Here is a 13,203-nt window from a genome sequence, read left to right on the forward strand (position 1 = left end):
GGTCGGCGCACCCCTGCCTTGGTTTCTTATGCGATGGTGAGTAGGAAAAGGGACTTGAGTGTTCTTGGAGGTCTTTGTTCCGGCCGCAGCCACAGGGGCCAGATCTCAAGGATCTGAGGGGAAAGGGCGGCGAATGGCGGAGGGTCGGAACCAGGGAATTTCAACGAGCTCGGCTTGGCGAAGGAAGGGTTTGAAGAGGCGGGTCGCCAAGCGTCCCGGGGTGGGATGGGGGGCGGGGCCCGGGCCCGCAGCCGTTGGCACCCCTCAGGCTTGGAAGGAGCAGGTTGAGGCCGGCAGCTCCGACTCTGAGACGGGCATCCTCCGTTTGGGAGACTCCAAACCAGGCAGTCGCGGATTGATGGTGTCTTGAATTCTTTCACGGTAGCCGCCCACCCACTTCTGTACTAATTTCAGAGATTTCTGTCTGTGAAGGCATTTCTGTAAAGAGCTGCTGAAATTGAATCTTCATGTTCTGTATGTGTTCCTTGGGGAATTTTAAAGCACTGTGCAAGTTGTGAAAGATTCTTTTGCTGGTGTATTGTTGCTCTATCTGGTTTTTGTAGCGTCTGAGGTACACACAGGTTGAATTCCACTCTAAATGTCACACAGCTGATATAGAGACCAAACTAGTGGTTACCAGTGGGGAGAGGGGCAAGATTGGGGTAGGGGATTAAGAGGTACAAACTGTTGTGTATAAAATAAGCTACAAGGATTTATTACACAACACGGGATATAGCCAACATTTTACAATAACTATAAATGGAGTATAACCTTCAAAAATTGTGAATCACTATATTGTACACCTTGTAACATATACTGTTGTACATCAACTATACTTCAATAAAAAAATCCTTACCCCTCCGCCCCAAATTAAAATGTCACATAGCACGTGGGAGTCACAGTTCTGAATTCAATTCGAGACTGTGTCCTGATTCTTTTTGTCTTTTGGGAGCTACAGTGAGTGCAGGCTTGTAGACAAGGCGCGAAGCAGGACTGGCATGGGCCCTTCTCTCTGAGTCCTGTAGGGAGGGTGGTCCCTTTCCAGGACACCTGAAGGAAGTAATAGGAGTAGATTACAGGAAAGGTAGGTTAAAGGGAGGAGTAGATGACATCCAACTGGTGCTCAGAGATTTTTCTCTGTGGTGTGTTGGGAATTATGGTAAAATCATGTTATCTCATGGCTCATTTATTTTTTTGCTCTCTTCCAACTGTTCCTTTGCCAGAGAGAACTGCGTAAAAGAGGAAGGAATAATCCCAGGTCTCTTGCCATTGGAGCTCCAGGTGAGTAGGACTTTGGTCTCTTGTTGTTTTATGTCAACACTTGCTGTCTTCCCAAATGAAGACCTGTTTTTCCGACCTCATTGTTTATCCCATGGTTTTGACAAATGTCCCATTCAGGCCCCTCAGGCTTACCGCCTTCACTCAGAAATGGGTTTCTTCTAAGGTTGGGGAATTTCCTGGTGTCTTATTAGTATGTTCTCTCCGTGGCTCCTAGTAGTGATTCATTTGATCAGTAGGTCGCTCAGGCTTACACTGTTTCAAGGATGTGCTACGTATAGGAAAGAGGTAATAACAGTAACTAATGGTATGCGTTAATTAAGCGCTTATTATATGACAGTTACTATGTTGAGGGCTCTCACTGCTGTATCCCTGGTCCCTGGAACGATGTGTGGCATATAGTAGCCTGTCAATAAATATTTGAATGAGTAAATTAATTTTTCTATTTCATTATTTATTTATTTATTTGGCTGCACCGGGGTCTTAGTTGTGGCATGTGGGATCTAGTTCCCTGACCAGGGATCGAACCCAGGCCCCCCCTGCATTGGGAGTGTGGAGTCTTAGCCACTGGATCACCAGGGAAGTCCCTGAGTAAATTAACGTATACTTAATTTGCTCAGCAACTGCAGAAGTTAGATAATATTAGTCCCATGTTACAGATAAGAATACGGAGGCTTAGGAAGGTTAGGAAACTTAACAAGTGTCACTTGGCCAGGAGATGTTATCACCGGAAGTCAGGGCCTTTGTCCTTGCACTTCCCTCTGTACTCTTCTCATGCTGGATCTTTACACAACCGATTTATTTTCATGTGGGTCTTAGAGACCTTCCATGACCACCTGATTTAAAGTTGCCCCTCCCAAACCTGCCTCCAATGTTCTGTCTGAGAGAACTTACATTCTGGGGGGTAAACCAGATTCTGTCACATGTGTTTCCTTTTCTTCATTTTGCCCTTTTTGTAATCGCCGATCACCTTTGTAGATTTGTTTACCCACCAGAAGGCAGGCACCGTAAGAACAAGTACCTTGCCCGTCTCATTTACTGCTGCATCCGCAGTGTTTGCTGTAGCATCCAAGATGTAGCTGGCACTGAACGTATATTTGTTAAATGAAGGGATGCTTGTATTCCGAGGTTAGTGCCTGGGGATGAATGAATAACAGCAATGATAATAGTTTATAGAGGATTTACTATGTGCCAGGAACTGGGCTATGAGCTTTATTCAAATAGATAGGCATGTATATGTGTATGAGAAAGAATTAATTCTTTCCACTCTGCAAGTAAGGAATATTATCTTCATTTAACAGAATAAAGAACAGACTCAGAGGTTTGTCACTCATCTGGTGTTAGTACAGCTACCAAGTGGCTGAGCCAGAATTTGAACCCAAACCATTGCACAGCTCCCAGTATTGAGAGACAAGAGCTGTAACTTCCAAAACCTTGCTCCTCCTTTTGCTGTCTAGGTTAAAACATCATAATTTCCCCATTTTCCTCAAGCTGCAACCCAGACTCACATTTGAGTTCTCCTCCTTTTCGTCCCCGTACATCATCTTATTCCTCATAATTTTATTCATCTGTTATTCCCACCTTTTTTTTATGCTGTGGCCTCTCCCGTTGTGGAGCACAGGCTCCGGACGCACAGGCTCACTGGCCACGGCTCACGGGCTCAGCCACTCCGCGGCATGTGGGATCTTCCCGGAGCGGGGCACGAACCCGTGTCCCCTGCATCGGCAGGCGGACTCCCAACCACTGCGCCACCAGGGAAGCCCTGTTATTCCCACCTTTGCAGTATCTGTTATTCCTACCTTTGCAGTATCTGTTATTCCTGTTACCTCTTCATCCCACTGCCTTTGTCACCAGTTATTTCTGTCATCCTCTTTCTCCCTGCAGTGGGAGCATAACATGGTCAAGGACGGTATCTTTCTTTATATCGCACGCACTTGTCACATGGTAGAATTTCCGTCAATGTGTGCTATCTTCCCAGCTGGAATGCCAGCTTGAGTACAGAATCCTTTCCTGCCCTGATCACCACCGTGTCCCCACGCACCCCGCATGGTCCTTAGCATGTAATTTGCTAAGTGAACGAGCTGGGGAACAAAATCCATTCTGCTCTATAACTGGTATCAGCAGACCCAGGATCCAGGTAGCAGCAGGCTGAGTTCAGGCAAGTCCCAGTCTCCATGTAAATATTTATTGAGGGGTGGGGGAGGGATGGACTGGGAGTTTGGGGTTAGTAGATGCAACCTATTATCTATAGAATGGATGGACAACAAGGTCCTACTGTATAGCACAGGGAACTATATTCAATGTCCTGGGATAAACCATAATAGAAAAGAGTATAAAAAAGAATGTATATATGTGTATACCTGAGTCACTTTGCTATACAGCAGAAATTAACACAACCTTGTAAATCAACTATACTTCAATAATAAAAAAACCTTTTTTTAAATAAATATTTATTGAGCACCTACATTGTGCCAGGAGCAGACTGAAAGCCCAGCCCTCAGAGAGCTCACATTCTAGTGGGCGCACAAAGACAGTAAACAAGAAAAACAGATGGAAGTTTAGACGATAAGTTTCATGGAGAAGAACGAAGCAGGAGGAGGGCTTTGGGAGTGCTGGCGGGGGGGCTGGCAGCTTTACGTGGGATAACCGGGGATGCTGTCACTGAGAAGGTGGTGCCTGTGTAGGGACCCAAAGGAGGTAGGGGGCCTGTGGACATCTGGGGAAAGGGAATGGCAGTGAAGGCCCTGCGGTGGGCATATGACTGGTCTATTTGAAAACCAGTAAGAAGGACAGAGGGGCTGACAAGAATGAGGAAGAGGAAGGATAAGTAGGAAATGGGGTCTTGGGAGGCCTCATAGTGTAAGGTCGTTTGGCCATTGAAAGGACGAAGGTTTTGAGTCAAGTGAAGGTTTTGGCCACAGAAGTGACATGACTTCATGTTTTTATTTTTATTTTTTTATTTTTTTATTTTTATTTTATTTTTTATTTTTTTGCGGTATGCGGGCCTCTCACTGCCGTGGCCTCTCCCGTTGCGGAGCACAGGCTCCGGACACGCAGGCCCAGCGGCCACGGCTCACGGGCTCAGTCGCTCCGCGGCATGCGGGATCCTCCCGGACCGGGGCACGAACCCGTGTCCCCTGCATCGGCAGGCGGACCCCCAACCACTGCGCCACCAGGGAAGCCCGACTTCATGTTTTTAAAACGTCATTGTTTTATTTTAAGAAATTAACCACCTCCACCCCAACCTTCAGCAACCACCATCCTGATCTGTCGGCAGCGTCAGCATCAAGGCAGGACCCTCCACCAGCCCAAATATTATTACTCTCTGAAAGCTCAAACGATGGTTAGCTTTTTAAAAAATATTTATTTATTTATTTATTTTATCTATTTTATTTTTGGCTGCGTTGGATCTTTGTTGCTGCGTGCAGGCTTTTCTCTAGTTGCGGCGAGCGGGGGCTACTCTTCTTTGCGGTGCATGGGCTTCTCATTGCAGTGGCTTCCCTTGTTGCGGAGCACAGGCTCTAAGCGCGTGGGCTTCAGTAGTTGTGGCTTGCGGGCTCTAGAGCACAGGCTCAGTAGTTGTGGCGCACGGGCTTAGTTGCTCCGCGGCACGTGGGATCTTCCCGGACCAGGGCTCGAACCTGTGTTCCCTGCATTGGTAGGCGGATTCTTAACCACTGCGCCACCATGGAAGCCCTGGTTAGCATTTTTTAACAATCAAGTATTTTTTAACTAAAAAAAAATAAGAGAGAGAGACCACTCTGGCTGCTTTGTAGGAAATAGACTTGCAGGCAGGACTGGAATAGAATCAGAGAGACCAGTTAGGAGACTACTGGAGTATTTCAGGCAGAGAAGATGGTGGTTTGGATGGTGACAGGCTCTAAGCGCGTGGGCTTCAGTAGTTGTGGCTTGCGGGCTCTAGAGCACAGGCTCAGTAGTTGTGGCACACGGGCTTAGTTGCTCCGCAGCATGTGGGATCTTCCGGGACCAGGGCTCAAACCCATGTCCCCTGCATTGGCAGGCAGACTCTCAACTACTGCGCCACCCGGGAAGCCCCATAAATCATAGATATTCTTATAGTTGGTGTAGATGTTTCAAAATATTGCTTCTGCTCATTACTATTTTGAACTTACAGTAGTTGATTCATTCTTGATAATTAATAAAGAAGCACACACTTGATGTTTTAATATTTTTGAAGGTTGTCTTTCAGTGTAATTAGCTTTTAAAATCATCCTGTGTTTTATTTTATGCATTTAAAACATTATTCTGAACAGAAGTCCATAAATATCACCCGACTGTCAAAGGAGGTCATGGAACAGGAAAGGTTACAAACTCAGATTTAGAAGACATTTGCTCACCCATATCCTGATTTTTATTTTTTAAAATTTATTTTATTGAAGAATAGTTGATTTACAGTGTTGTGTTAATTCCTGCTATACAGCAAAGCAATTCAGTTACACATTCATATACACTCTTTTTCATATTCTTTTCTTTTTTAAATATTTATTTATTTATTTATTTGTTTTGTTGTGCCGGGTCTTAGTTGTGGCAGGCAGGCTCCTTAGTTGCGGCATATGGGCTCCTTAGTTGCGACACTCAGGCTCCTTAATTGTGGCATGTGAACTCTTAGTTGCAACATGCATGTGGGATCTAGTTCCCTGGCCAGGGATCGAACCCAGGCCCCCTACATTGGGAGCATGGAGTCTTAATCACTGTGCCACCAGGGAAGTCCCTCATATTCTTTTCCATTGTGGTTTATCACAGGATATAGGTCCTGTGATATACAGTAGGACCTTGTTGTTTATCCGTTCTATATGTAATAGTTTGCATCTGTTAATCCCATACTCCCACTCCATCCATCCCCGCCCCCTCCACCAGCAACCACAAATCTGTTCTCTATGTCTGTGAGTCTGTTTCTGTTTCGTAGATAAGTTCATTTGTGTTGTATTTTAGATTGCACATACAAGTGATATCATATGGTATTTGTCTTTCTCTGTCTGACTTATTTCACTTAGTATGATAACCTGTAGCTCCATCGATGTTGCTGCAACTGGCATTATTTCATTCTTTTTTTATGGCTGAGTAGCATTCCATTGTCATATCCTGATTTTTAGAATCCTTGAGGACAGGGATGTGGATTTTTTCTTTTTGCAGTCCCCAGACTGTTGCGTTAGTGAAGCTTTTACACTCCAGGTTTTCCTTCACAGGGCACAGGTCCTGTATGTTTGTGGGATCTGTATCCTTCTGTAAGGCCCTGTGTCTCACTGCAAGATTTCTGCTGCTGGGCCCTCCCAGCAGACACTCTTCTGACTGTACAGCCATCTGTGACAGTCATGGCTCTCTGGACTGTGAGTTCCCCCAGAGCAGGGACTGTGCATATATAGCCGCTCAGTGCATGTCCTCTGAATGAATGGCATCCAGAGGGTGTGAACTTTGGGGCCAGAAGGAAGAACTCAGATAAAGTCAAGTTCCTTCTTGAGCCCACAGGTCTCTGGACTGTGGAAACCGAGAAGCAGGCTCTGGAGAGTGGAGGTGGAGGTGGGTACTTGGGACCCCGGATATCCATCTGGAGGTCCTCATCAGAGCTTGGACAGTCTCAAGAATGAAGAACCACTGGATCTTCTGCTTCTCCAGTTTAGGAAGATCAGAGAATAAATAAAACTGCTGATGCTCCAGAAACCTAGGAGGGGTGACCATGGAGACTTTTTCCTCCTCAAGGCGGGAGGAAAGAGGTGAGAGCTTACGAAGGGTAGGGGAGAATCTAAGCCGGGTGTGGAGAGAGGAAACGTGAGGTGGATGAAGAGTTGCGTCCAATGGAAAGAAACCAGGCTGTAAGGGGGCCGACATTCCTGAGGTCCAGGTGGGCAGTCAGAGCGCCCAGGCACGCCCCAGCCTTCTTCAGGCTTCTCTCTTCTCCTGCAGCTCTGCGTTCTCAAGCCTCAGCCCTTTCCCAAGATGGGGCAGACAAAACCAAGTTTCGGGTGGGTCGAGTTCTCTTTTCTCCCCAGAAATAACGACGTAAGGCATCGGAGAGTAAACATACATCCCTCCCTTGGTAAAAGGAAGAAGACATATTAGGTGAGCACATTACATTACTCAGTGCATTTATGCCCAAAATAGCTGCGTGAGAGAGGTGGTATGATTCTGCTTTCGAGATGAAGAAATGAGTGGTGAATCCTGGATCTGAGCCCAGGTCTGTAGGACTCTGTAATGTGCCTGTTTGCTCTGCATGTGGCCTGTCAATAATGCTTTCATCTAAGGGCCCTGAGCCCGCATTATGTAGCGAGGTGACTCCAAATAATGAATCCTCCTTCCCTACCCAGGCTTTTCTCCTCAGTGGGACATTTCTTCTTATTCATTTCCAGATGTTGTATTCTCCACGTGATACACGCTACCGAAACTTACACCATGAACAAAGTTAAAAGACGGCATAGTGGGTGACAAAAGCTTCATGAACAACAAACTTTTAATATCCTTATTTTAAAAACAGGAGCTGGGAGTAAAGACCTGAGCCCCTGCATTGGCAGGCGGATTCATAACCGCTTCACCACGAGGGAGGTCCCTAAAATTTATTTATTTATTTTTATTTATTATTTTTTCACTGCATTTGGTCTTCGTTGCTGTGCACGGGCTTTCTCTAGTTGCTGAGAGCAGGAGCTGCTCTTCATCGCGGCGCATGTGCTTCTTATTGAGAATGGCTTCTCTTGTTGTGGAGCACGGGCTCTAGGCACGCGGGCTTCAGTAGTTGTGGCTCGCGGGCTCAGTAGCTGTGGCGCACGGGCTTAGTTACTGTGCGGCATGTGAGATCTTCCCGGACCAGGGCTCGAACCAGCGTCCCCTGCATTGGCAGGCGAATTCTTAACCACTGCGCCACCAGGGAAGTCCCTAAAGATTTAGTATAAAGAATTAGCCTATGCGATTGTGGGGGCTGGGAAAGTCAGAAATCTGCAGGGCAGCCTGTTAGGAAGGTCAAGGCTGGAACTCTTGACCCAGTGAAGCTGCTGTCTGCGGGTGAAAGTTCTCCTTCTCTCAGGGAAGCCTTAGCTCTGCTCTTAAGACCTTTCACCTGATTGAAGCAGCCCCCAGCCCCCCCAGATTATGTAGAGTAACCTCCCTAAGAGTCAACTGATTATGGACTTTAATCACATCTACAGAATATCTGCACAGCAGCACCTCGATTAGAGTTTGATTCAATAACTGGGAACTGTAGTCTAGCCAAGCTGATACATCAAAAAGACCATCGTGGGGTGGAGGCAAGGATTTTTAAAAATCATGAGCAATGTTTTAATTATGAAAATACACAAAAAGAGAAAATAGTACTATGAATCTCCATATATAACACCTGTCATGCAGTTTTAACAGGTAACATTTTGCCACATTTGCCTAATTTTTTTTCTATATTCTTTCCCAAAGCATTTTCAGAGAATTTTAAAGACTAATGCAAGTAGCATGTTATTTCATACTGTACTGTTTTTTTCTGAGTTTATCACTTTCTTAAAGTAACTTACTATATGCAGCTAAAATAAACAAGCTCACACTTTCACCCTTTGCCAGGAAAACATCTTGCCCAAGTTCACAAATTCATTAGGTTACACTTTCCGTCTTCTAAGTTACTGCCAGCAAGAGTTTTACAAAACGTTTCATGGCTACATCACCCAGGTTACCATTTTCCCAACCTCTTCTAATAGTTTCCTCAGCTATTGCAGCCTGGCCCCAAAGCCAGTGCCATATGTATTTGTTTGATGCACTCTGCTTGTGGTAACAGTTTTTGGGTCTGTTAGCTCGGTTGTGCTGGACAGTGGCAGAGGGGCAAGAGAGTAAGCAGAAATATGCAAGACCCCTTAAGGCCTAAGCTTAGAATTGGAACAAGTCATGTGGCCAAATCCAAAATCAAGGGGCAAGGAAATACACTCAGGTTTTTAGTGGAATTGGAGAGCACAAGAGAGAATATTTCTAAATAGCAATCTAATTGACCACACACTCCTGTATATTCCAGTATGTATTTCTAAAAACAGAAATGGACTAATGAGAGTATTAATACATTTTTGCTGTTGTATAATACCCAGACAATAATCAAATTTCCCTGATTATCTCAAAAATGCTTCTTTTTGGTGTCCTTCAGTGCGTTTCTCGTTCCACAGTATCTCCTGTAGGTGAAAGCATTCGAGCTGTTACAAGGGTACTTCATAGATGGTGCTGGGTGCTAAGGAAAAGATTTTAAAATTTTTGCATTCATGTTTATTGACTTAAACATTTATTTAATTAATATTTTTGGACTGTCCTTGTACCGGAATCCTGTAGCAATCTCTGCATAGGATCCCAGCAAGGGATCCATGCAGCTGCAAGGGTGGCCAGCAAATGGGTATTTTGTTTTCCCAGACTCTATAGTTGAGGCTATGGAGGGAGAAGGTGGGTAGGCTGGGCGAGCCCTCATTCTTAATCCCTTCTCCCTACAGTGTCTGTGCCACGTGGGCTGTAGGACATCAGTACATATTTCCTGGCTCACTACCTCCAACTCCATTTCCTCCCCTAGCCTTGCAGAATCCCTCTAGCGCCCCCCAGCTCCAGAGCCTAACCGAGAGCCAGTTGTCAGATTAGAAATGTGATTTGCAGGGTTTCCCTGGTGGGGCAGTGGTTAAGAATCCGCCTGCCAATGCAGGGGACACGGGTTCGAGCCCTGGTCCGGGAAGATCCCACATGCCGCGGAGCAACTAAGCCCGTGCACCACAACTGCTGAGCCTGCGCTCTGGAGCCCGCGAGCCACAACGACTGAGCCCAAGTGCCACAACTACTGAAGCCTGCGTGCCTAGAGCCCGTGCTCCGCAACGAGAGAAGCCACCACAATGAGAAGCCCGCGCACCACAATGAAGAGTAGCCCCCGGTCTCTGCAACTAGAGAAAGCCTGCACACAGCAACAAAGACTCAACGCAGCCAAAAATAAATAAATAAATTTTTTTTTTTTAGAAAAGAAAGAAATGTGATTTGCAGTGTCCCAGCTCCAGCGTTACAAAGTGTGGTTTAAAAGTGAGGGTTTGGGGAATCCCCTGGCGGCCCCGTGGTTAGGACTCCATGCTTTCCCTGCCGTGGCCCCGGGTTCAATCCCTGCTCAGGGAACGAAGAGGGTTTGGAGCAAGAAGACCACAACTTAATGACTCGCACAAAAGCTTCCCACGTGGCTCTTCTTCCAGGGCTCATCTGTGCAGATGATGCATGTGACATGTGCTTGATGTTTTAGGAAACTGTGACCTTCAAGGACGTGGCTGTGGTCTTCACCGAGGAAGAGCTGGCGCCATTGGACTCCACCCAGATAAACATGTGCCAAGATGTGATGCGGGAGAACTTCAGGAACCTGGTCTCTGTGGGTGAGGACAGCGACCTCCCCGTAAGTAAGCATCAAACCACTGGTCCTGTTTTCTCAAGTGGTCAGCTTCAAACCAGATAGAATAGTCCAGTTGGAGCACAAAGAGAAACTCTGGCCACCAGAGAGAACTCTCCTAAGAGATGCGTGTGCAGGTGGGAACCTGAAGTTAATCAGTTTTCGCAGATAACTGTGAGTAGGTGGTCCCCTGTAAGGTGTTGGTGAGGGAGCCCTTGTCAACTCTGCGTCCCCTGCCCTGTGGGCATCTGATGCAGTTGGCAAACCTACCCTGAGCTCCTCACACGTTTAGGCTCTCATTCTCTCCTCATATTTCTCAGAGTGAGATTGAGAAAATTCACACACTACCAAGGCCTTGGTCCCTTGGTTGCCTCTAGAGCAAAACCAACGTTTCGGACAAACTAGTGTTAAAGGAACCAAATTAGGATCTGGTTGGTAGTCCGTGCAATATAAGTGACTGCTGATTTGCTTCCTTGCTGATCAATATCTAACCTAATTTCAATTTCTCAGAGCCCCATATACAGATATGTACTACCTCAGTTTAGTTTATGAGATAGTTGCTATCATTGGCCCCCTTTTACAGAGGAAACAACTGAGGCACAGAGTGTGGGGAAATAACTTGTCCAGGGTCACCCAGCTTGTCAGAGGAACTAGGATTTGAACCTTCCCAATCTGGCTGTAGACCCTGTGCTTGTAATAACCAGGTGACACTAAGTACCACTATGTCCATAGATTATAAGCAGGGCTCCTTGGGCTGAATCTGCAGGATGCAACCCCATTGGTGAGTCCTGAAATCAAGTGACCATGTCATAGCTGGCAGTTTTTGAAAAGCAAAATAGATTAATAGACTAGAACACAAAAGGATTTATCAGAGTACATTGCACCTGGTAAGGTAAGTCTCAGCTGATAAAACTATTTTTGTTTATGGTATGTGTCTACGTGTACGTACAGGGTCACAGTGTAAATGCTTTTCTTACTATGGGTCCAGTCAAAACAGGTGGAAAACTGCTGCTTTAAACCTGTTTCCATCTTCTCTGACACGACCTTATGAACCAAAGTCACTCTCAATAAAATGACTCCGAAAATTACCTTGAACCAGAAGCAGTGTCCAGATGGTTTTAACCGTGGTTTTTGTGACATTTTGAAGCCCGTTTTGGGGCTCCAGGGGTGTAACCATCCTCTTCTGCCTGACACCCCTGTTTCTTATGACCCTTTAGTAAAATCTTGCTTCCCTGGGTGCCAGGCCATTGACAGTTTCATGCTGCCAATTCTCATAGCCATGGCTGTTTGAGATTCTGCAGTAACCTCAAAGGGGAGAAGTTAAGGAATTGGATGGCAGGATCTTGGTGGACTTTGTCTCTTCATGAAGCCAGGGAACCTCAGGAAAGATAAAAAGGATGTCTCATATTTCACAGTGTTACCCCATTTCATTCCCCACTGCAGCTGTAGGCCCACCCTGTACAGTTGTGAAGGATGTACGCAAACATACGTGATAGTTCTATCCCGTATAACAGTGATTTAAGGGAAGGGACAGGGTTAGGAGATAGGACTTGTTACTTGTTTCTGCAGCCTTTTCCAGGATCCTGGAAGGTCCCTGTGATTGTGCCTCTCACCATGTCCAGAACTCCATTATTATATATATTACATGAAGCATATGGGAGCCTTCCCCATGCCTTCTGTAGCAAAATGATTAAAGGCTTTTTATCAACTACTCTTATAGCCGAGAGGTGAATTTATTCCTTTATAAACTGTTTCCAAGATTTCTTCTGATTTCCCTGAAATACCTGGTTTTTAATCAGCAGCTCACAGATTAGAATTACGGGGTTTCTAATTGCTTCCTATATGACCAGGAGCCAGTGGCAACTCTCATCCCATCCTACTTCATTTCTTCAAAGCCTTTGGATAGATGATCTACTTGTTCACGTAGCCAAATTCTCTTTCTCCTCATAGGAGACAGGATTAAAAACAACATCTCGAACCTTCAGGAAAAAGGGTTGAGTTACCTCTCACCAGAAGTGCTCTACTTTTGGCAGATTGGGAAACGAAGGATCAGTGAATTGAGTGTGAGTCAGGACTATGTCATGAATCTTCAAGGAGATTGTCCCCGATATTTAGAAGGAGATGTTTCCCTCTGTGAAGAGTGAGCAGGAGTGTCTGAAAATGAAAGCTATGTGTAATAAGTGCCATTAATTGAGAAAATCAAGACATCACAGCTTGGAAAGGCCTGACACAGGTCCTTACCCTAGAATCTTGGAAGAAAGCCAACATAATGACTGAGCCTGAGAATTCTCAGGGAAAGTATACAAGAGAATCCATATGGAAGAGAAATTGGATGGATGTGCTCAGTGTGATGGCAGCTTCTTTCAGACCTCACGTGATTGGAATGATTTCCAAGAAAAGGAGAGGAACCTTACAGATATACTGGCTGTGGGAAACACTTGGTTATGAAGTCAACAGTCCAGCACAGTCACGTGGTCTATGCAGTGCGGCAACCTTCCAGGTGTAATAACTATAGAATGGGTTTCGTAGATGATGCAAGCGCTCAGCGC

General features: G+C 45.7%; 1 protein-coding gene across 3 annotated transcripts in view; it reads left to right on the top strand.

Moving 5' to 3' along the window:
* LOC131744718 (zinc finger protein 112-like) overlaps positions 1 to 13,203 on the top strand; it is a 52,756-nt gene continuing 39,553 nt past the window's right edge. Inside the window, exons 1-4 of one of the 3 annotated variants that reach the window (XM_067020148.1) lie at positions 24 to 361; positions 1,224 to 1,281; positions 6,766 to 7,010; positions 10,514 to 10,660. In XM_067020148.1, the coding sequence (XP_066876249.1) occupies positions 10,592 to 10,660 (69 nt within the window). In that variant the 5' untranslated portion in view covers positions 24 to 361; positions 1,224 to 1,281; positions 6,766 to 7,010; positions 10,514 to 10,591. Of the gene's footprint in view, positions 362 to 1,050; positions 1,085 to 1,223; positions 1,282 to 6,765; positions 7,011 to 10,513; positions 10,661 to 13,203 lie in introns of those variants that run through there. The other 2 variants (XM_067020149.1, XM_067020150.1) reach the window with 2 other exon arrangements.

This window comes from Kogia breviceps, chromosome 18 (assembly GCF_026419965.1).
Source record: "Kogia breviceps isolate mKogBre1 chromosome 18, mKogBre1 haplotype 1, whole genome shotgun sequence".
NCBI lineage: Eukaryota > Metazoa > Chordata > Mammalia > Artiodactyla > Physeteridae > Kogia > Kogia breviceps.